Below are 25,033 nucleotides of genomic sequence, written 5' to 3'. Positions count from 1 at the left end.
TTTCTTTAACGTCTTAGGAAAAAATTAATAATCACTTTTGTTCATTTAACAATAGATCTTCTTCTAATTTTAAAATAACAAAAGTAAAAACAATATATCTATACAGTAGTTTTGAAGTTTTAACAATTTACCAAACCAGTCTTTCTTAGTACCCACTAATTAACGAAAAATATGAAGATTTAAAACGGCTATTTTCTGGGACAATACTTATTTCTGTTTAACGTTTCGTCTCTACCAGAGAGATATGATCATGTGCAACATTTAAACATTATTCTAATGGTTTGAAAGTGTATTTCCAGCTTTCTTAAACATAAAGAATATAAATATTTAAAGTAAAAAGAAATTTTTTCTTCGCAATATGGAAAAATCTTTTCTTCTCCAAACTGAGCTTACCAAAACATTTTAAACAATGTTTTTGAGTTCCCAAATAAAGGTTTTGTTTGTACAAAATAGTAATAAATACACACTTCAGACTCATTTCTTTACTTTGTATGTTTTAACAGATTTCTTGATCTCATTATTCCCTTTGCTAAATGGTGTTTAAAGGGTAATTTTAAAATGTTTTTGTGAATTAACTGTAGTTGTTCCTTTATCAAATCTAAATGCTGATATACATAGATTTGTTGAAGGCACTAAATTATTTCAGTTTTATACTATAATAATGTTGAAGGTGTCCAATATCAATGACTTAGTGACATTACAGTATCTAAGGTACTTCACTACATTTTCATAAAAAGTTTAAATTACCATCAATAAATCTTGCTTTGTCTTATTTATTAAAGAATTTGTTTTGTATATGAGTTTGACCTTTTCGTAAATATATGATCACCAGTTTTGAGTATCATTTGACTACACCATTAACTATATGGGTTATTTTTTAACTCATTTTTAATTTTGAGGAAAGACAGTGATCCGTTATGTAAGTACTTTCTGTATTAACTATTTAATTATGGTCAACGTATTGTATGATTGTTCATGTATAGTACACGAAAAACAACGTACCGCACAATCTTCAGTTTAATATCTCATACAGGGCAGAAACATAGAATGCATCAACTGATATATGTCAATAGAATTGAAATTCACACAATTTCTTTGATTAAAAGTGTAAGATGATCTTAAACACAGAAGGAAAGGACATGAGACTAGTATCGTTAGAGATATACTATAATGCCATCTTTAGGTACAAGAAGATATTATAAAAGTTAAATTTCAACACCAGCACTGTTTCAGATATCCAGTGCAACATCACCATTAGGAAGAAGTAATGATCTGACACTAGTGTCATAATAAATACACTAATAGTGCTTCTCGCTCTAAGTCCAAGTTGTTGAGATAACTTAATGGTCTTTTTATAGATACATTATTATTATTATTGACTACTATATGGTACCCTTATTAGCCATTTTTAATGCTGTGATCATGAAGATAAAGGCATTTATAACTGTTACCATGCTTTAACAGTAGTTTTATTGCAATAAAACCATTTTAACAAGCCACGATATTATTGTCATTGCTGTAACAGCATTTATTACCATAACCATATTGACACTAGTAGTCTCAATGGCGGTATTTGCTGGTTTGAAGGTATGCTAATGATTCATGTGCTAAATGAAGGCGATGTATCATAAACATGTGTTAATAAAACTGCTTTGTGTCTTTCTCATGTTGGTGCACTCGAGACCTTTTTACCACTCGAAGATTCATTCTTTGAGCTTTTGACTTTAGAAGGATTCCTCGGGTGACGTGAAATATTTCGAAGCCGTTTTCTAGTTATCTCTAGATGGCGCTGAATGTATGCTACTTTCGGGTGTAGATTGATGGCGTTTAGAAAGCATAATTCAGCCTCTCTAAGTTCACCAGCTTGATAATAGATCACGCAGAGGTTATGCAGACCTTGCACGTGCCGAGGGTTGACCCGAAGAATCTTCTTATAACACTAAATCGAAAAATGAAAATATTCATAAAATAAAGAAATACAGGCATAGTGTATTAATTTATTTATTGAAGGAAACACTGAATATTCAAATCTATGTAATGATCTAGGTAATATACGCCTGTAATTCTAAAGCGATAAAGTATAGAGTGATTATAAAGAAAACCTAATGTCTAAAATAATTATAACTGAAAAATATGCTTTGTCCTAGAATAACTAAATTTAGCTCGAGCCGCAATCAAATAAATTTTACTTAGAAACGTTTGAGCATGGTACCGTATGCTTGTTAAAACTGTCACTGAAGTTATTCGATGAACCAGCAATGAACCAAGCAGCTACCAAAATATAATTCAATATCTTTCACCTTGACACGTATTTCATTAATTACTCGTATTGTTGAAACAGGAAATGAAGTACAAACAACGTTTAACGATGTCAATTACACAGGGGGCTCTGAAGCTCGAGCCCCTTCCTAGAAATGAAAACGGGGCTCGGACTCCTTTGTTTGAAACTTTGGCGGTTGAAGCCAACCCCCGTTATATTTTGTGTACTGCTAAAGGTTTTCACTACCAATTTAAGGTTTGGTTTTGAAGTCTATTAGAACAAAGCAACGTAGCTATCTGCGCACCCAATTTAAGGAATTTTATCTGCTTGTCCATTTCAGGTCTATGGCTCACACATTTAATTAAATGAATTAATATCGTTGTTATGAAATGAAAGATCCAGTCGAATGAATATTAGCAAAATGTAATCACTGAAGGTCTTGTGTTTATAAATCACTGAATGCTTTATTTGTTTTTGTTGGTTGAACTTTGCGCAAAAATAATCACGTGCTTTCTGCGTTAGCCATTTTAACTTAAGTGAGAAACTGGAGAAAACACACAGTTAGTGAACACTATCCGCCACCAATTCTTGGGCAACTCTAATCGAATAGTGGATGGACCGTTACATTTTAGAGCTTTAAAGGGTGAGCGTCTTTGCTGATGAGATTTGAGCTCCTGATGCCCGATTGCCAGCTAGTCAATATCACCAGCTGCTAACCCTTGCAATACTATTACCCGATGAAATACTGAGATCAAACTTACCTTTATAACGCACCCAAGGCCTGAAAGTTCAAATAAGGATATTTATTATTATTGGCGGTAATGAAACGCGAATGTTACATCAACAAATGTATAATATTGTACAAAACAATTTGGATCCAGGTTTGTACGTAGTCCTTTCTTAAACTTAGAACGTTCGTACACATTAACCAATGGCAATTCCAGAAATTATGATTAGCGAGAGGAATGCCTTTGGCGAAGGGTTCAACGTCCTCTTTCATTCCCAGTGTTTTACAACCATACGCTGTGCGTGTTAGAAGGGGTTCTGGAGAAAAAGTTTGGCATTTTAACATTCTTTGAATTTTTAGTTGAAATGGTGCATCTTGGTACATTTTGAGCATTAAATGATACAAAACACCAGGAAGCCTAATTGATTACTGCTGCATTCGGGCCATGCTATAACCTGCCCTAAGCATCTGCGTGCATGTATATTATAAATAAAATATTAAGTTATTTTCTCTTTAACAGGTTTCCTATTCGTGATTGATACCGAAATGCAAAACATGGATATTACAACTGTACTCTAATCACAACATAATTTTGTTAAATTTTGTGAGACACGCAGACGTGATTCACACTTGTTTATGAAGACGGAGACTAAAGAGGACTGAGTAGGTTATAGTAAAACGATGTTTAATAAGGAAATCAGTAAAAGATATAAAGTCGTGATAGATCAGAATTACATTATGACATTGTTTGAAGTTTTGTAAGTATTGTGATGTCACCGAAAACTGATATATCAATATATATTTTCTGACATAAAATATTCATACTCTCAGATAATAAATATGCGCACAAATTCGACATTTTGAATATCCAAGTCAAGTTTTTCTTATATATAATGGCATTTGGAAAACATACTATTAACTTAGAGCCTCAGAACCACCCTGAAAAAAACAGTAAGTCGCACTTCATCCTCGGAAAACAGAGTGAACCATTTTTAAAGAGGTGAGAAAAATTTATCAACACATCCAATGGTAAAAGCTGTCCCACACGAGCCAACCAACAGTACCAAGATAATAAGAATGCTCTTCGTCTACTAAAGTGACGTATGTCACATGAACAGAAATTGTTTCCATGATTTATTTAAATCAATAGCCTCATTTTTCTGCTTATGAAAATATACCAGCCAAGTATGCGTGGAGAGAATGTTGAAACGAGCACTAGAAAACAGTTGGCTTCCTACACTAGATTGCTTGTGAAAAGCAAACAGAAATGACTGTTGTGCTTTAGACATGACAATCCTATTACGACGATTTATAAAATGACTTTAAAAGTGACTAGTGCCGAACTTGAAAAGCTTTACATGAAAATAGTTGTAATATGTTGAGAAATTTTCATAAAGTTTTATGATATCTTGTGTGGGCAACGCTGGATAAAAGTGATCTAAGTATGCAATATAGGTGGTTCGGTGGCAAGTTTGAGGATTTATAAAAATAAATCAGAATTTTATCCTCGCGATAGAAATACCATACGCAATTCATTGTGTAGCTTTGCGCTTAAAAAAGATAAGTAAATAAACCACAGTGAAAGTTGGTTTCCAAACAACAAAAAAAGTAGATATTGTGACAATATACTTCCACTACAGAATAATGCTTACATGTTTGTTGTTACCAAGTTTCTATCCTTATACTAATTATACATAAATTATCTATTTCCAAGGTGTGTGGTATGCTTTGATGGTCAGGACGCTCGAAGAGCAATCTGGGGGTAGCGGGTTTCGATCCCATTACCAAACAACTAGTCCTTTCCACTGTTGTGGCATTATAATGTGACAGTCTATCCCAGTATTCGATTAGAGCAGTCCAAAATTTGGCGATGGATGATACTGTATGGATGCCTTCTTTCTATTCTGTGAATTTATAAGTAGGGCTGGCTAATGATGATAGCCTTTGAGTAGCTTTGCATTAATATCCAAAACAAACAAGCAATCCTTTCTAAAACTGAAATGTACAAAATACTTACTTGTTTTGCTGCCTTCAAATTTTTAAAGTGATTTACGTAAATGTCCGCTATTAAGATTAATGCATCTATATGATCAGGATGAGACTGTAATCAGACAAAAAAAAATCGTGATGTCAATAGAAATGCTTTTATCTCAATTCGTTTGTATTTTCTAAGCTTCGATTAACAAAATAGTAAATAATATTCTTCTTTACAGTTGCCATGTAGAATATACTCAGCGATACAAATTCTTGATGATGTTTCCCTATTTTCATTCATTATGTGATTTTATGGGAGTATGATTATTTGACATTACAAAATACCATAAATAGTTTATGGAAATTATTGGTTAAAAAGAATCAGTAATAAAATTATAGATTGAATCAATATTATTATAAAGTAGTTAGACAAAATACAGCTACAAATATACTAACCTCTAGAAGTTTTCTTAAATACAGAAGTGCTTCTTGGGGTCGTTGTTGTTCAGTCATAAGTAAGGCCAAATTAAAAAGGGCGCTTTTGAGGTGAGGTCGCACCTAAATGAATCGGTGTAAAGCGAGAAAATATAAATTTTCTCTTTCTTAGAAAAAAAACAAAAAAAAACAAACAAACATAATGAAAATGTTGTGGATTCTTGGTTATTTTGACTATCAGCAATGCAAAACACGTTAAATATTTAGATAACTCATGAAAAGCATTAAGCAATTAGTGTCAGAAGTTGAGATACAAATAACTTGGAAATATTTTACGAAACATTTAACCCTTAATAACTAAGTTATAAATATTTTATAAAATTAAAATTATTATGATTATTAAATTATAGTACGTAAATTATAATATGATGAATTTCACATAACATTTATTAACATTAAAGTCAAACTATAAAACAGCACTACTTGCTAAATTCATTTTAATTACGTTTTTTCAATATTTTCTTTTTCTGAATTGGTTCTTTTAAATTGTTTGGTGGCAGAAGGCACGAAGAAATAATAAACTAGCTTATTTCTTTTTCAACCTACAGGCTGCTGTAATTATCATGCTGTTGTGCTTGTTCGTTCGATTCGTAATACGAGGGTCGCGGGTTCGAATCCCGGTCACGCCAAACATGTTCACCCTTTCAGCCGTGGGGGCATTATAATGTGACGGTCAATCCCACTATTCGTTGGTAAAAGAGTAGCTCAAGAGTTAATGGTGGGTGGTGATGACTAGCTGCCTTCCCTTTAGTCTTACACTGCTAAATTAGGGACGGCTAGCGCAGATAGCCCTCGTGTACCTTTGCGCGAAATTCAAAAGAAGCAAACAAAACAAACTTATAGATTTGAGTTAATAAAAAACGTTTTCACTTTTGAGAAATTTACCTACTAATGGTATTACATCTAACATAGCATTATAAGCTACATTTTCCAGCTTTGTAATTTTTTAGAGGATGGTGAGAGTCGTAATGATGAATAAGAACAGACCTAAAACATTTTGAAAGTTTTGACGTGAAGTTTTCTGGTAAATTCTAGGGCACATTATGAATTCAAGATAATTGCGAAGCTTAAAAATCATTTCAAGGTGCTAGAGTCGTTTCTAGTTAACAGAGTGAATTATTCGTGTTTTATTTTTGTGTGTACGAATTTAAGCCATGAAGTGGTACAAGTAAGTATGTTCTTTAGATTTTATGCTCTACATTCGTTACTAAAGGACTTTTCTGTACTGCTTCAGGCTACCAAATTCTGTCCCAGAACTCAGCTGGCCAGTTTCATACCGGCCAATAGAATAACTAATGAACTATTATGTGAAGGTACCACGGGAGTTATGCCAGACTCAGCTTGAAACCACATCCAGGATAAATGATTAAACTAGTGAACAACAAGCCATCCACCAGCTTTGACAAAATTAAGTACCCCTGAACTGAGAGATGTAACAACTACTGAGTATTTATAATTACTACACCCCATAGGTTTGAAGTGCTACACCAGAAAAAGTTCCAAAATAAGGTATGGAAGACAGAAGAGCTCAGCCAAATTTGTAGGAGATTTAGATACGAATGAAGGATTCTTTCACATGTGACCAATTTATAATCTTCATAATAGACAAAGATGCAAGAAATACATTGAAGCAAAGATGTAATCTTAAAGAAATATCTCTACTTGGAAATGGAACTGGAATCCATTAAGGTCACATATAAACAAAGACGACACCATCTCGAAGTTGTAGGATTTTCATATTAAATAGCATGAAAAATCAATTTACACTGATGAGACTCTACAAGAACTAAAACGGTTAGCTAGATAAGTGTTACAAGTGTAATTGAAAAGAAATATTGCTATAAAGAAATTCTCCTAAACAATAACAGAAGGATGGAATTGTTATAGATGTAAGAAAATTGGTCATTACAACAAAGATTGCAAGGAATCAACAGTTGTTAGTACACTGCGAATACAGTACTACAGGAATGAGTATTTGAGCCCAGCCAGATCAAAGGAACAACAAAGGACTAACCAGACATCGGGAAATAGAAATTAGTTGAACTTATGGAGCAAGATTTATCTGTTAAGGCCCCAAGTACCCCAAATGAGTAAAAGTTTCATTGTTTAAAGAAAGCAGTACAGTTTATTGGTGGGTAGCCTCGCAGTATAGTTATCGATCTTGGCTCTATAATTGCAATAGTTTGACCTCATTTTCTAATTAAAGGTAGAAAATTGTCTCCATAGATGAAGAAAGAAGAGGAAATGATGTTACCAGTTGTGAGGCAAAGTTCCAAGAAAAGAAAATTAGAAGATAATTTTACTGTAGGAAAGTTCTGAATGCCTTGTTTTGTGTGAGAGACAGAAGAGCACATATTGAGAACTGGCTTCAAGTGGAGACATTATTGCAAGATTAAGATAGTTTAAAATAGCTTCTTGTTCTGTGACCAAAAAATCCTTGTTAACTACAGAACAGGTATTACACCAGAGGCTGAACATCTTGTGACAATAAGAATGGCAGTCACTGTTACACTAAGAAGTGAGATACTTATAAAACCTCTTGTAAAAGCTAAATTTACATCTAGTGATTGGACCATAATAGAACCTTACATTTCAGCAGGTTCTAATGGATTAATGGTTAGTAGAAACTCGTAAAACTGAAGAATAAAGATGCCATTAATAAAGCCATTAACACACATACATAAACACACAAACAAATCAGAGTAAAATCTGGATGGGTACTACAAGATGTACAGGGATTATTACCACGAACTGCATAACTCACAAGATATAAAGACACTTTCTCCAGCTGACTTCATGTTTTGGCCAAACAAGTAAAATATCTTGCAAAATTGGAAATATATTCCGAACATGTTAATTAGTCAGATTACTCTTACTTGCAAAAGAGACTGAGACAGAAGCCATGAAAAAGCAAGGAGTGACAAAACCGAGTACGAGTCCTTGAGCTTCATATATTGTACCTTTGAATAAGAACAGTCAGTTTGTGATAAATTTAAAAACGCTATGATGTTGGTGCTGCTAAAACTGGATTTCATAGCATGACTGAAAAATTTTCGTCACAAGAGAGGACAAATCACTTAGAAGGTCCTTATACTATACTGAAAATAATCAGTGATATGGAATACAGAATCCAGAGGAACCACGTTGTCCCTGCCAAAATTTATCTACTGTGATTATGTTTGAAAGTACGTCAGTTAAAGAATGAGTAACTGGATAACTACAGAGAAGAATTTACAGCTAGATAGTCAATCTGGTGAGGAACCAAGTGTTTCTGTGGAGACTACTTCTGTAGAACTCCACTAGTGACATGACAGCCAGTGGTGATAAGGGAGAAAAGGTCATCTCATGTGTATGTATACTATGGGGCATTGAAAAGAAAACCACCAAAATAATACTGCGTTAATGGATAGTTTAGTGTAGTACTTTATTTTTGTTTGGATTTTAAGATGGGAGCAGTGTTGTAAGCTATATTTGGTGTTCCAGTTTAGTTGTAAGTTAGGTGGCACGTAAAGTTAGCCCTAGAATATCTAGAATAATCTAGATGACATCAGTAAAATCTAGTAACTTTGTGAGACTTCAGTTATAAATACCAATTAGTAGAGTGAAGATGCAGTAAATATCGATTTAAAATATTTGGCTCGTGACTATCGAGTAGTTGTTAGACAAGTTTATGTATTTTGGACCACTGTTAGTTATCGAGCATACTCCTCTACTCGATCAATTGGAAGTGAAAGTTTACAAATAAGTTTACTTCTGTGTTAGTCAGAGTAACAGTGAGGTAGTGTCTCAATTTAACTGTCATTTTTAAACTTAAGACTACAAGTTAAAAATATATAAACTTGTAGAAACGTTAAAGAAAACAAACTAATTTGTTATCGTTACGCGGACTGAGCCTCGAATTATTTTCAACAGGTAATTTAAAATATCCCGCCCAACGTAAGAACAGCATTACAACAATAGCTCTGTTTCTAGACACTTCGCAAAGTATTTCGATTAATAATATTCGCATTCCTCGCTGGTACGGCGGTAAGTCTACACATTTACAACGCTAAAATCAGGGTTCGATTCCCCTTGGTGGGCTTAGCAGATAGCCTGACGTGGCTTTGCTAAAAGAAGATTTTGTTTGTTTTGAATTTCGCGCCAAACTACACGAGGGCTATCTGCGCTAGCCGTACCTTACTTGTATTTAGCAGGGTAAAACTAGAAGGAGGCAGCTAGTCATCAACACCTACCGCCAACTCTTCGGCTACTCTTTTACCAACGAATAGTGGGACTGCCCGTCAGATCATAACACCCTCACAACTGAAATGGCGAGTATGTTTGGTGTGATGGGGATTAGAACCCGCGACCTTCGAATTACGAGTCGAGTGCCTTAACCACCTGGCCATGCCGGGCCCTACTATAGAAATACACATTAATATCCGCGAATGGTCCAAGAGCACTAGTTTTATAAATATAATTAATCTTAACGTCGTATGCCCTCTAGTTAACATTTAAAACAAGACTATAAAAATAAAGATAACAATGTATAGTGAACAGTACTTCCTGAAACAGAAATATTTAGAGATATAGAAGAAGAGACAAAATATTGATAAAAAGCTTGTTGTAAGCACCAACTAAGTTTTATAGGTATTTAAATTTAAACAGCAGACAGGAAAGTATTTCGGTACAATCTGAAAGAGATGAGTTCTTCACGTAACCTCAAGCGCTTTTCTAAACCACTTCTCAGCGAGGCCCAGATCTTTTCTGTCCAAAGCTACTTTTCCCAGGTTGAAAAAAACAAACTCGTTTTCTTTCCCATCGTTCACCATCTTCTGCAATCTACATGGTTTGCATTTATTTGTATTAAAATAATGTGAATATACCATAACATAATTTGAAATTCACAAATTTCATACATTAAAATCTGTTAAAGTATACTGTACAAGAATAGTAAAGTCTAGCGTATTTTTATTCAAATAAACTTCCTATTGTTCTGTGTACATATTTGTGTGTGTGCTTTTAATTCTATGGTGGCAATTGTGATAATTGACCGAAATTTCGATTCTCCATGAGAATTCATTTTAACTTTATCATCTTTCTGGATGGATATTGATCATTGTGTGCGGGTACAACTCATTTTGTTTTCTGTGCGAGGGAAAATTGTTCTGTTTTTATTAGTCTTTAGATTCTCCTTATCATTTAAACCATAAGTCAAGTGTATACAATACTGTTCATAATTAGTTCTGTTATGTGTAGTTAATTTGTCTTTCAAGGACTGTTTATTTTATTGATATTCGTCTTAATTTCTGTTTTTATTCCGTAAGAACCTTTAGAGATTCTAACCAGAATGATCCATGTACGAGACGAACAAAACAACGTTTTGTTTATTTACTTAAGTAGTGAAGACAATTACTTTTATAAATTAAACTTTAAATCAGTCAGTATTCTCTAGTGTTTTTAACTGAAGATTTATACACACACATGCATTTGCACGACAGCAACAACAACAGGAACATATAAAAAGCATTATTTATAATGACTAAAACCTTTCGTTTGCGATTCTTTGATCTCCTGGAGTCATGTTGGATTCTTGAATCAAAATAACCGAATTCATCAAAGCTGGCTAAAAAATAAATAAATATGAAAATCACTAAAATTAACTGATAAAAAACTGGCAAACTTAAAAATATAATAAAAATTAGGATTTTGACAGATTCTGTTGTTGACTTTGAGCAGAACTAACAAAAGTTGGAAAGAAGTTAGGTTTGTAGAATACTGTTTCCAACTGTTCTTAATATTAAAAAAACTTAAGTGACAGAAATCAGAAAAGTACTTCACAATTTAGAAATAACGATAGTTTAGTGATACGAGTTTCCTCTGCAAACTCACACTCGGATGCTATTATATCTTGAATTTACTTTAGCAACTTTTTTATGAATATAATTAGTTATTGATCTAAAATTGTTTGCTTTAGTGAATTGCTCAAAGATAATATACCTTTATAAAACAAAGTAAACATTCATATATCTATACAAATATACTAATTCCTAAACGTGAATAACTAGTGGTGTACTAGCAGCCCCAAACTATACACAATAAATGTATATTATATATGAGTAAAGAATTGTTAAGAGATGACTACAGATGGCAAAAATTCTGTTCTGAGAATGTTCTGCTCAAAGCACATCACGGCTCCTTGTTTGCTTTCCATAAGCCATACAATGTACGTAAGAGGACGACGGTTTCCCAGCGCTCGTTTTAACATAAAGTGCTGCGTCGGACGACTAGTATGGCTTCTATAGAATAGCATGGATATAAGTTTTATTTTCCAGCTTACGGAGGTAGACGACGGCTGAATGGATATATTATGGAAGCGATTTGTGTATACGTAACTTGCGTTGCTTTTCCAGATGAAGATCCTTATTTATATTGTTAAATATTGCTGCATAGGTTTGTTCACCAGCTTTTACTTTTGTAGATTATTTCCTGTTACAAAAAGCAATATTTTGCTACCCCACGCTCTGGATACGACATGTTACATTTCACTTTCTAAATGGCCTGGTATTTTAAGCTGATCTATATTCTTTTGTTTTCTTATGACATTAAGAGATTTCTCCTTTTAGAAGTTCTAAAGCCTCCATCTTAAAGCATCTTTGATCAGAGAGTACGAGTATGTTGTGTAAAAAAGGCTTGTTACATACCCTTTCAACAAGTGATCAACTTTCAGTGCCATCACATTACATACTTAATGCTGTACAATATGAAATTGTAGGTCATATGCAATCAGTTTCATTGCCAGCTTATAGCTGTTCCAGCTTTCACATGATCAGCTGACTTGCACATAATTTGAATATAGCGTATTCAATCCTCTGTGTTACAAAACAATTTTGAAAACAAATAATGATATGAAATAGTTCGTTGTTCTTTCCTATTGTAAACATAGTAATGCGTAGTGTTTACACCTATGTCTCCTAATTTATTGAACTTATGTTTTATATTACAGGAGCTCTGTATCAAGAAGTTTATTAATTACTGCCCTTGTTCCCAGTGGCTTAATGATAAACTTGAGGGCTTATAATGTTAAAATTAAAGGTTCAATTACTGGATTGGCATAAAGTGGATATTCCAATAAGCAGATCGGCATTTAACAGCAAACAAACCTGTTTATTACTCAAAAAATCGAGTCGCAATAAATGTTTATATTAGGTATCGGGTAATATTTCGATATAATGTATTCCATAACAATAAAGCATCTAATAAGTCTACCAGTAAAAGTGCACATGGTTGTACACTTTGAACAGTTCTTACCTCGTGGTTTGGGTCAATTTCCAAAGCCTTGTTGAAGAACGAAAGGGCATCATAGTTTCTTCCCTGGTCAATAAGAATTACTCCAAGCTGGAAAACATTACAGAATTTTAAAATAAGACATTAAAACAAAATCAACATAAGAAAAGTATTGTGGTTATATCTAATGTTTACTGTCATTAATGAAGTAAACAATGCGACTATTCTAATGTTCCTTAGATTTGAAAATCAATGAAAACTGTTTAGATATATGGAATATTTAAAATATGTTTGCCCAGCAAATTAATAGCTCTCCAGTTTTTAATTGGAATTAAATATTGAACATTCACAAAATTAAAACGATTTTAATAATTTGTAATCATTATAAGAATAATCCCTGACAACAGATGAATAATTACAATAAGTGGTGGCTTCTACATATTTTTCATGAACAGTCACTGTTCAGGTTAAAGCTATATATATTTGTGACATTAATGCCACAGGTCCATTTGATATTATGGATATTTTCGTTTCGCTACTGTGAGAATTAGAAATCACCTACAAGTCTTCGAATGCTTAAGTTAAACTACACAAAATAATCAAAGGATAATCACAATTTATAACGTTATTACTCAAAAACTATGACAAATAAAACCCACTGTTATAAAACACAACACTATAAACAGGGTTTCGATACTAGTTGTTGGCAGATCATCAGTAGCCCTTTGTGTAGTTTTGTGCTTGACTTGAAACAAAACACTACTGTCAGTATTTTACTGGCTAATTTGTGGATCAGTTACAAGTATTGTTTGTTTTCTTGGAATAGTACATAAAATTTAAAATTCCTGCTGGAAGAAAGAAATTCGAACACAACTTAAAGTTACAATTGTGCTTCATTGCATTTTATGGCCTTATACTGAGAATGATTAAAACAAAACAAACTTACGTTATGGTATAAATCAGGGTTAAGTTGGTCGAATTCCAAAGCACGTGAATACATGCTTTCTGCTTCTTTAGATCTGAGTGATATAGAATTTAATTACTTAATCCAACGAATCAGGGTATTATACAGAGTTTAACTAATTTACTACAAAGACAACCGACTAACATAGTTTTGCTGAGTATTCCAGACATTCAAGTAAAACAAAATTCAAAAGCACCTGATGAATACAGGATTTATTTTACGTGTTAAAATACACCTGACTACCAGAAGGTTTATCTTACTTTTTATATCTGACTAATATAATGTTTGAGATACTTATTACAATACACATGATTAAGATAGTGTTTAACTCGGTTATTGCAAGACATGAATCATATAAAATTAGTTAATTATTACAATACATCTGACAAAATATCGGATTCGGCTTCATTGCTACAGGATAACTGAATAACGTAGAATTGTACTCACTGACTACAGAGTTTTCTTTAGTAGAACAACTTGTATAAATTGTTTCCCATGCCAGGTGATCTCAGAACCAAAGAACAAAGTCACACTTTAACTACAGAAACTACCGACTAAACACAGAACTTCCGATCGTTCATGAACGACTGAGAAATACGAGCGTTTTTTAAGTAAAATGTACAAACGGGAATTACAACTGTTATAAGATCAAACATCTGTAGTTGACCTCTGAAGGTTACAGCAATTTGATAACTAGTTCATATTGAAACGAAATCACACCTTTAACTGGTCAGGTCATTGTTACTCCACCATTTGTAACTTTAAAAAATACTAATACAGTAACTGTGGTTACACTCTAACCTTTTCCCCTTTCGTTCTCCTCTGGAGCAGTGAAAAGTCTACAGACTTACAACCCTGATAATCTGGGTTCCATTCTCTGCAGTTAACACAGAGAGCTCAATGCAGCTTTTCTCATACATGAAGATTTTTTTTTAGCAAAAACTTCTGTAGATGAGTTAAAAGAGAATGCAATAATTAAGAAAATATTAATGTATGTGAGAGAAAGCCAACTGCTGCTAATAGTCTACATCGTGTTGCACAAATAAAGTAATTAGAGTTCAGTGCATGCTAAAGACGACTAGTTTGCTTTGCTTTTGCTTGTGTTTGTGTTTGTTTCCGTACTTAATACGATAGTGTTTTATATGCTTCTGTTATTTGTTAAAGCAGTCGGAACTTACGATAATGTGAACTGTATCTCAGAACGGCTGGTGGCCCGGTATGGTCAGGTGTGTTAAGGCGTTCAACTCGTAATCTGAGGTTCGTGGGTTTGAATCCCCGTCGCACCAAACATGCTTGCCCTTTCAGTCGTGGGAGCAATATAATGTTACGGTCAATCCCACTATTAGTTGGTAAAAGAGTAGCCTAAGAGTTGGCGCTGGGTGGTGATGACTAGCTGCATTCCCTCTAATCGAACTGCTAAATTAGGGACGGCCAGCGCAGATAGCTCTCATGTAGCTTTGCGCGAAATCCAAACAAACAAAGAAACAAAACGGCTGGTATGGGTATTAACAAGTTTACTGATAAGGAAAGAACAACGTTTCGACCTTCCTAGGTCATCTTCAGGTTAAGAAAGAGAGAGTTTGCAAGTGATCATTGCTGGACACATGTCTTTAGGATGAGAGTATAAGTGGGTACGGTACGGCGTTGCAGGTGGTTGTAGGGTTATTAATTAGTAAAGGTATAAAAGTGTTCCTTTATATTGGTTTAATTTTGGTTTTTGTTGCTGCATAATAGCAGGGCTTCTTTGATTTTGCGTTTGTTCATATTATATTGCTCTAATAATTTAATACGAAGGCTGTTCAAAAAATACGCGGACTGACGTCATCAAACAAAATGTACTTTATTTAGAAGTTACAGGTCTGGGTCCCCTTCAAAGTACTCTCTTCCCCAACGCACACACTTATCACAACGGTGTTTCCACTTGTTGAAACAGTTCTGGTACGCTTCTTTTGTAATGTCCTCCAGCTCCTTCGTCGCATTTGCCTTAATCTCGGGAATCGTCTCAAATCTTTTTCCTTTCAAGGGTCTTTTGAGTTTGGGGAACAAGAAAAAATCGCAAGGAGCAAGGTCAGGTGAGTAGGGGGGGGGGAGAACAGTAATCGAGTGTTTGGCCAAAAACTCACGAGTTCTGAGGCACAAATTTCGCAGCAACGCGATGCATCTTCAATTTTTCCGTCAAAACTCGTAACAAGATCCAACTGATATCTCATACTCTTCAGCAAGCTCCCTGACAGTCAGACATCGATTTGCCCGCACCAGGGTGTTGATTTTGTCGACGTGTGGGTCGTCAGTTGACGTGGAAGGACGTCCAGGACGCTCATCATCTTCAATGGACTGTCGACCATCCTTAAAACGTTCATGCCACTTGAAACATGCCGTACGCTTCATAGCAACATTACCGTAAGCCGTGTTAAGCATAGCAAAAGTTTCAGTCGCAGATTTTCCAAGTTTAACACAAAATTTCACAGCAAGTCGTTGCTCCTTCAGGTCATTCATTCTGAAATCCGCCAAACGAAAAAATCGCACTTCACTTAAAACCGCGTAGCTAATACACAAATGAAGATATTTGCAATCGGGAAATGGCGTCGTAATCAGCTGATCTGTGCAAACCTAGCGACACCAAGCGGATTCCCCTGGAACCAACTGGAGCCGCGCAATTCAAACAGTCCGCGTATTTTTTGAACAGACCTCGTACAAGATATAATTCATACAGTTTTCTTATAAAACAGTTAGATCAATTAAAATAATTTAAAACATTACTAGAGCTATTTAAATAATTGATAGCTTCACTTTAAGCACGTTAATATACTGAACCTATAGACTATACAATTACACCTATCCTTTTACGTTTCCAAAAAACGAAGGGCTAATACTTTACTTGAATTTTAATATACCACACAAGATATTTTTACTAACATTTATTGAAAGCAGCGAATGGAACATAATAACTACGTAAGGCCTACATAAATTTATTCTTTATTAGATTCTTAGAAATAATCAAGAGTTTATCGAGAAGATGGTTGTTACGTTAAACAAGAAGATTTGCTTGTTTCTAGTTACGTAATAAAGGTAAATAACGTTTCTTTTGGGTTCAAAACTTTCACATTATTTGTCACGGTGAGTTAAGTAATCGTAATGATGTTTCTAGATTTATCTACTTAGTCTAAAAGTTATTTTTTTGGAAGATTAGTTCTGGTATTTTGTAAGTAGAAAGATTATTTTGAATAAACCTTGGCGCCAGCGCATCAGATCCGTGTGAGAGTTATTCATGACGTCATATCTGCACCCTGAGAATGGAGAAAAATACGGAGGCGAAAAGGGAAAATCGTGACCCCTATTGCAAGTATACATACACACAGGCCAAAATTTGGAGGTTGCATATCGAGTAATAAAAAGGTTTCTCCAGTGCGAAATAGCAAGGGTTTCATTATAGTATGATACATTATTGTGGACCACTTATGATGAAACATGGTAGCCAAGCGTGAATTTGATATTATAAGAAATCTTTACATTTTTAGAGAATAACCTTATGCCGAATGTTACCAACGTTATTAATTATATTTCCCTCACTTACATGTTTAAAAATCTAAACTTACTTTGTAAACCATGCAATCTTCCTGCACTTTTTATCTCGAATAAAATCACATCATGGCTACCAAACTACAGTACTGCCTTTACCTGTTTAGTTTTAGAAGCAGATTTCCTCTGTGTACGTAAGCTTCTGTAAAGTCTGTTCGGATTGAGATGACTTCTCGATAAAGCTGTATAACAAGACATACACGAATGCATGTAATACATACACGACTATGCGTTCTTCATTTTTTGTCACGATTTGTTCAAACACTGTCAAATTGAACCAACTATTTTTTCTCGTCTTTAACAACAGTATTAATGAATAAAACTATAATTAACAACAGGAATTTTCTTTTAGAATATTTTCTTGGGAAGAAGTATTAAGAAGTGTTTAATGTTGCATCTGAGATGCGATGGAGAAGTAAGTGTATAATTATGGTGAAGTTACATTCCTCAATTATGTACTAAACGGTAAAGTTTTAAGGACATCTAGCTTTTCATAGCAAAGGTTGTAATCTGGAAATAAGACTCTCAACTTTGCTAAACTATCTGGTGGGGAGAGGAAATTGAGTTTAAGAGAATGTCTCCTTTTGCCCTGTGGAAAGAAAAACAATTATATCTTATGATTGTACTGAAATATGTTTATTACTCTTTTTGTTTGAGAACATAATAGAAATTACTTTAATTTTACCATCGAAGAACAGTCGGTTTCAGCGGAGTAACTCCAAGGGATAGAAGTTACAATAAGTAGTAACATATGAAAATATATGATACACGCAATCTGCTGAAATGTATTGGTCTCTTAAAACTTAGAAATTATCTATATTCTATGTTACTCAACTGAAAGAAAATCAGGAAGAACCCAAGTCAGTTTAGTACACTAAACTTACGTTATCTGCTTCCTCCAAGCGAGTGTTGTTTAATGATAAGAGAAGCTAGGTTAACCAAGACCTGTAGGTAACTTTGAGTTACACGCAATACTCGAGGTGTTTCGCCGTTAAAAGGAGGTAAGAGACTTCTTGCCTAAATGTAAAATGTAATACAGGCGTAGGAAATGAACAAACTAAACAGGAAAATCGGCTGAAGAATTGACAAACTACTGTTAATAGCATTAAGTGATATACTCAATGAGTTTTCACAGAAATAAAAGCAACTTTTAAACTTTAAACTTCGTTGAATTTACCATAATAAGGTTTTGGACTAATTTTTTAATTATTCGATTAAACAATTATTTTGGAATGTCATGAATTTTATATATACTTTAAAAATTTCATAAAATAATTATTATCTAACATCGAATGGTAATCATAAATCAGCCCTGTAAGAAATACTTACCTTTCCTTTCTTGTCCAAGTACAATTTTCAATGAATTTAAAAGTAATTTATTCAATATTACCGGGATTTACTATTATATTTTTGTCATCTGGCTCGCTTAAGTCTCTATCTAACCACACCCTAATACACAATTCCTGACTTGATTAACTCACAAAATTTCATTTCTGTTTTTACTTGAGGTTAGAATATTCGTTAATTTCATTTGTTTAAAGTCATAAAATGTTTTACTGCTTTTTTTTCGGTTAAATATTTTCATTCTTGAATGTAGTTCATTCATAACATTCGTCACTTTAGAACATGCACAATTAATCTGTCGAATAAAATTAATTTTTTCCTTTAACAGCCACGTGAATAAAGCACAGAAGACTACTTTGAATGTTAATGTGTTATGTTTTTCTGAAGTATATTCACTCTCACACTTGAATTAGTAGAAATATTAAAATTTTGGATGGACAATTTGAACTTAAAGCAACATCCGACCGACCTGCGTTTTTCATGAGCAGTCACTTATTTTATTTCAATGGCAATACAGTTGAAAACTTTGAGAAGGCCGCTCTGTCTTACCAACCAGAAAACAAGGAAGCAGTTAACACGCACAACACTAAACTTTCAAAAGTGTTAGTGACAATATGGAAATGTTGAATATTAAAGGAAATGAGCGTGAAAACTTATAAAAACAACATACATTTATAACGTTTTGAAATTAAGCGGTAAAGGCTAAACAATTACAAACACCAGCATGTTAATCAAACCGCAATACTTAACACAGCACACAATAAATAATATAACTAAGATTTAACACTCCTACGAAAAGTGGGGCCTAATAGGCCCCAGAGCAACTTGAAAGGTTATTAATATTAGGTTAATAATTTTGTATTTAAATGAAATTGCCATTTAAATCCATTAATGAATGGATTAACGAGATTCTCACTGTCCCTATCTACTATCTAGCGAAACCACAGCCAGGGGAACGGGCTTGGAGAAATCAGGACTAGAAAGGTCTTTTCGTAGGAGTGTTAAAATAAGCATAGAAGGAAGTTACAAACTTCGATTCACATAATCAAAGAACAAATTACTACCTTTAAATACATGTCTTCCGCTTGATGATACCTCTTCATGCGAGTAAGAACATTTCCTGCGTTCAAATATCCACGAATATCATCGGGTTGAACTCTAAATAAATAAACACGTATAATTGGAATAAGTGTTCATTTTAATGCTGTAGATAACACTCCGAAGACATTTATTGTGAGTATCGTTTAGCAAGTTAATACATCTCAACATTTTCAGTTGTTTTAAAAGTGGGAAAAGTTTAGATATTCCAAAATAAACAATATTTTTGGGAATCCACATTTGAATGATAAATGTGTCAGAATTGTACACGTCCTGAACAACTAGTAATCTGCCTCTCTAATTTATGTATATAATATGCACGTGCGTGAAAGTTGTTTTGTTTGTTTGGGAATTTCGCACAAAGCTACTCGAGTGCTATCTGTGCTAATTTAGCAGTGTAAGACTAGAGGGAAGGCACCACCACCCACCGCCAACTCTTAGGCTACTCTTTTACCAACGAATAGTCGGATTGACCGTCACATTATAACGCCCCCAGAGCTGGGAGGGCGAGCATATTTAGCGCGACGCGGGCGCGAACCCGCGACCCTCGGATTACGAGTCGCACGCCTTACGCGTTTGGCCATGCCAGGCCTCGTGAAAGTTGTTTATTCAAGTTATTTGTTTCGTCGCGCCTTGTTTTCTAGTGGATCAGTGGTAAATCCGAAACTAGTACTGTTAAAAATCAGCTATTGATGTGCAAGGTAGGCATAGCACAAATAGCCCATTATGTAGCCTTGTATTTAGCAACAAAAAATAGAAAGGTATCGCATCTTCGACTTATACAATAACGACTTTCATAAAAGCCACATTAAAATCTTTTCACCACATAAAAGGCTTTTTTTTTTAATCATAAGCTTCTTATTATAGATTCTTACATGACCCCTTATTTCGAAATGGGTAGAAAAAATTAGAGGGCGGGGTATAGGTGTTGTATATACAAGACTGTTTAGTGTAGGTGGAATTGATTTGTATTAAACACTAAACAATCGTTAGATATAAACTCTCAAAACAAACCAGAGTGTTGATGGATTGCTTAAAAAGTGTTAGTTTGATGAATTTTATCATGTAACTCTCTACTAGTCGTACGTTTGAGATTACATTGTTGTCTAGGCTTTATTAATATTGTTAGCGTCACAATATTGGAATCTACGTTTTTCTCGTTACCTTAACCGAGGTTTGATAAATCAGCGTTGTTCGCGTACTTTGTAGATAGTTCAAGGCCTCAGCGGTCAAGGAATAGATACAGAAGACCAAGCAAGTGTAAGTTAGGAACAAAAGAAGCGAAGTTAAGTGAAGTCAATTGCAGTTTTGTCAGTGAATTAGTTAGCGAAAGAAAACGCAAGTTAGCCAGTGTGTCAGTAATTAGCCATAACGGGCGATAATCTAAAGTGAGTTTCACAGTTTAAGGGAGACAAGGAAAACAATTTATCTTGTAAAAAGGATGTTCTAAACTTTAGAATCTAAAGTAATTGAATTTGTCTGTATAGACTAACGAAAGAATACAACTATCGTAACCCACGAAGTACCGTAAGGGAATTATTCACTGATACTATTGTGACAAGAGCAGAGAGGAATGGTTCATCTAGTCAACTTCAAGTAACCGTGTTCGTTTCGTCAAGGTCCACACAGACAGATTCAGTTACTTTAGAACACTTTTTGACAAGATGAAGTATTCTCCATATCTGTATTAAACTGTGAAAGTCACTTTAAAATACTGTCTGTTATGGGTAATCAGTCACACTCTCGCTAACTTTGCGTTTTCTAACATTTTTCTGACTGAACTACTATACTGAACTTCTCAACTTGATCTCTCTTGGTCGCCTATGTTTATACGTGGATCAGCCTTTTTAATAATTCACAGTTAAGGTAACAAGACAAATAGCGAAGGTTCGAGTAATGTGACGATAACAATATTAGTAAAGCCTCAACAACAATGTAATTGCAAATACAACGTACAATTTGTATATAGTTACGTAACACACGTTTGTCACAATTAGGATTTAAAACAATCTCCCACACCCTGTCATGAAAACTAAACAATTATTAAATATTAAGTCACAAGATAAACTTACGTATTATGCAGTATTGTATATTTAACAGAGCCTAAGTAGACTTTTGGCAAGAAAAGATAATTATTTACATTTGAAATAGCTGTGATATCAATAGCGTAAATAATGTGTATAAAGTTTGATCTGTTTCGAATATATTATTTTAAAACAAGTAGATTGTGTGCTCTATGTTTAGTATAGACATTTATCGCCAGCAACACACAAACACCTACTGTAAAAAAATTCAGGACCATATACATAAAATCCTGACAACAGGCCTAATTTGCATTTTTAAGATGGGCTACTCCAATATGTGTGGTTGAATAACAAATTATTATTAAGTGGTGATAAATGTGGATTTTCAAAAGTATGAATACTATCCATTATACGTTTGTTACAGATTTGGCCCGGCATGGCCAAGCGCGTAAGGCGCGCGACTCGTAATCCGCGGGTTCGCGCGCGTCGTGCTAAACATGCTCGCCCTCCCAGCCGTGGGGCGTTATAATGTTACGGTCAATCCCACTATTCGTTGGTAAAAGAGTATCCCAAGAGTTGGTGGTGGGTGGTGATGACTAGCTGCCTTCCCTCTAGTCTTACACTGCTAAATTAGGGACGGCTAGCACAGATAGCCCTCGAGTAGCTATGTGCGAAATTCCAAAAAACAAAACAAAAACAAAGTTACAGATTTTACTACTTTTTTAAAAACTCTCACGCTGGTTTTGTGTCTGTAATTTATTGCTTTTGTATGTAATATTATAATCTGATATAACAATAAATATTTTGATATCAGAAACAAACAGTACTCGGAATTCTACAACAGCGATAAAATAAGTTATTAAACTTATATGAAACGCTATCCGAGGAATGGTTTAATAATCTAATCAGACCGAACGCGGCCTAGCGGTTAGTTTGCTGGACTGTTGAGTTGAGGTTGTGTCTCGTGTCCTGTTACAAAAACCAATCGTGCTAGGTACTATGAGGCAATGGGTGTGCAATAAGATTTAAGAAAGAGTTGGCCAGTAAGTGGGGTTAACTAGCTATCTTTCCTTAAGTCCACTACTTCAAAATTAGGAATAGCTCGTGCAAATATCCATCGTATATAGTTTTGCGCGAAACACCAACCAACAATTAAACTAATACTAACCTAATCGCTTGCTGATAAAAGAAAAGAGCCTCATCGTGGCGCGACTGTTTGTCCAAGGCTTTTCCGAGATTGTTGAAGATTTTTGCATTTCTTCGAGTTACTTTCAACGCCGAAGAAAACAATGTATAGTCCGAATACCTAAAAGAAAATCCCAAGTTAGAAAATTATTTTGTTTTTTTTTAACGTTTATACACAAAATGTTCGTCTGCCAACAAATTATTTTAATTAATGAAGTTGCATAAGTTACTTTTGCATTTCAGAACGGCTGGTATGGGGTATTAGTACTTAAGGTTAAGAAAGTTACTTTCATCGACAAGTCATGAATTCACAAAATTTCAGTTTTTTCTGAGCTTGTATTATACTTTTCATCAATAATATTTTAAATTTTAATAGATAATTAAAAGTATTTTTGAATTTTTTGTTTTATACAGTTACATATAAAGCATAAAACAAATGTGCGAAAATAGTCAGTTTAGGCATCCAAAATATTTGTGTTATTCACTTTATCCATTTTACCTTAAAATAGTCTACTTTAGTGGTTCCCATACTAAGCCAAACATGCTCGCCCTTTCAGCTGTGGGAGTGTTATAATGTGCAGTCAATTCCACTATTCGTTAGTAAAATAGTAGTCCAAGAGTTGGCGGTGGGTGATAACTAGCTGCCTTCCCTTTAGTCTCACACTGCTAAATTATGGACGCCTAGCGCAGATAGCCCTCATGTAGCTTTGCGCGAAAATCAAAACAAACAACACCCCAACTAAGCACCGCAGCCAACTCGCAGGAGCGTCGCGGGATATTTAAATTTTCGAGGTAAACACAGTGATATCGACATCTGTTGGACATCACGTGAACTACTAACTCGACTTAGTTCACAGTTTTAACATTAAATCGCGCCACATTCCTTTCGATGACGTCTCGAATGTATGAGATACGTTTTTGTTTACTTGTACTTTCGGCGACGCCAGTAACTTCTCGAACTTTCACGTTTCTTAGAGTTTGTATACATAAATACCTGTCGACTCTCCGGGTCTGTCAGTACTCGAAATAATTAAAGGGTGTTGTGATCAAATGTCTGCGTGGTCTAGAAGTTTTGTTGATTTTTAGTCCTTGTGCATGAAAATGGAAAGATTTTTGAACATTAATAAGAAGTGTGGGAGTGAAGAAAAGGATGGCGAACCACAAACCAGTGGCAAAGTTGTAAAGAAACGGAAATACGACGATAGTTATCTAGATTTTGGTTTTACTTTGGTAGATGTCAAACATGAAGAGTGTCTGCAGTGCGTATTATGTCTAAAAGTTTTGGCTCCAGCGTGCATATTTCCAAGTAAATTAAAATGCCACTTAGAGACCAATCATCTTAACATGGCTAGTGAATTTTGTGATTATTTTACCAAGAAGTTAAAAGATTTAAAATAACATAAAGGCACATTTTTGAAAGAAGCATTAACATCAAACAATGCTTTACTAGCACCCTACACAAGATGGCATGTAGAGTCGCAAAATGTAAAAAGCCTCGCAGAAGAACTGATTTTACCGGTTGCAGTGTGTATGGTGAAAATTATGGTTGGTGAACCTGCGGGAAGACTGCTTTCAAAGGTGCCATTATCCAACAATACTATTAGTCATAGAATCTAACACATGGCCGAAAACCTCAACGATCAGCTAATTGAAAAATGAAAGGGAAAGAAGTCGGATTACAGCTAGATGAGGCGACGGATAGTAACAAGGATGTTCATTTGATTTGCCACACATGGTTCGTGGATGATGACAAAATTGTGGAATACCTTCTCTTTTGTAAAAGTTTCACTGCAGGTACAAAGGTTCAAGACGTGTTTGGGATCCTTGACACTTTTATGTGTGAAAACAACTTAGATTTGACTAAGTGCATTGGCATCTATTCCAATGGTGGTCGATCTATGTCCGGCTGTTATGGAGGATTGCGGGCACTCATACGAAGCAAAGCTCTTGATGCACTGTGGGCCCACTGCATAATCCACAGGGAAGCCTGCCAAAGCAATGAGTCATCCACTGAACCTAGTCCTGGAAAGTATGTTGAAAGTGGTGAAATCGGCTACAGAAGGCGAGGTTTTTAAAACAAATTGTGTGATTGGATATGGGATCTGAGCACACATCTT

The 25,033-nt window shown here is 34.6% G+C and overlaps 2 protein-coding genes across 2 annotated transcripts in view; both read right to left on the bottom strand.

Annotated features, from left to right (window-relative positions):
• Positions 1-1,083: 1,083 nt before the first annotated feature.
• Positions 1,084-17,441, bottom strand: LOC143228305 (protein O-mannosyl-transferase TMTC3-like). Its single transcript, XM_076459582.1, has 8 exons — positions 17,365-17,441; positions 13,669-13,741; positions 12,747-12,833; positions 10,985-11,061; positions 10,157-10,277; positions 5,418-5,519; positions 5,005-5,088; positions 1,084-1,939 (listed from the first exon to the last, which is right to left on the bottom strand). The coding sequence occupies exons 2-8, from the start codon at positions 13,720-13,722 to the stop codon at positions 1,664-1,666; spliced, it is 801 nt and encodes a 266-aa protein (XP_076315697.1). The 5' UTR covers positions 13,723-13,741; positions 17,365-17,441; the 3' UTR covers positions 1,084-1,663.
• A 709-nt stretch (positions 17,442-18,150) lies between these two features.
• Positions 18,151-25,033, bottom strand: part of LOC143228618 (protein O-mannosyl-transferase Tmtc3-like) — an 8,085-nt gene continuing 1,202 nt past the window's right edge. The window contains exons 2-4 of the mRNA XM_076459843.1: positions 22,900-23,037; positions 19,674-19,767; positions 18,151-18,282 (exon numbers count right to left, since the gene is read on the bottom strand). Coding sequence (XP_076315958.1) covers positions 18,151-18,282; positions 19,674-19,767; positions 22,900-23,037 — 364 coding nt within the window. The remainder of the gene's footprint in view (positions 18,283-19,673; positions 19,768-22,899; positions 23,038-25,033) is intronic.

Source organism: Tachypleus tridentatus, chromosome 10 (assembly GCF_004210375.1).
Source record: "Tachypleus tridentatus isolate NWPU-2018 chromosome 10, ASM421037v1, whole genome shotgun sequence".
In the NCBI taxonomy this organism is placed as follows: Eukaryota; Metazoa; Arthropoda; class Merostomata; order Xiphosura; family Limulidae; genus Tachypleus; species Tachypleus tridentatus.
The sequence above is the reverse complement of the archived record's forward strand: the minus strand, read 5'-3'. Positions and strand labels throughout refer to the sequence as shown.

What these genes read in the sequence shown, in the direction of transcription:
- LOC143228305 (XM_076459582.1), bottom strand. Translation starts at nt 13,722, where the DNA reads ATGTATTCACGTGCTTTGGAATTCGACCAACTTAACCCTGATTTATAC. An exon ending in ACCCTGATTTATACCATAAC is followed by an intron (nt 12,834 to 13,668) that starts GTAAGTTTGTTT and finishes AATGTTTTCCAG; the next exon opens with CTTGGAGTAATTCTTATTGA. An exon ending in ATTTAAGAAAACTTCTAGAG is followed by an intron (nt 5,089 to 5,417) that starts GTTAGTATATTT and finishes GTCTGATTACAG; the next exon opens with TCTCATCCTGATCATATAGA.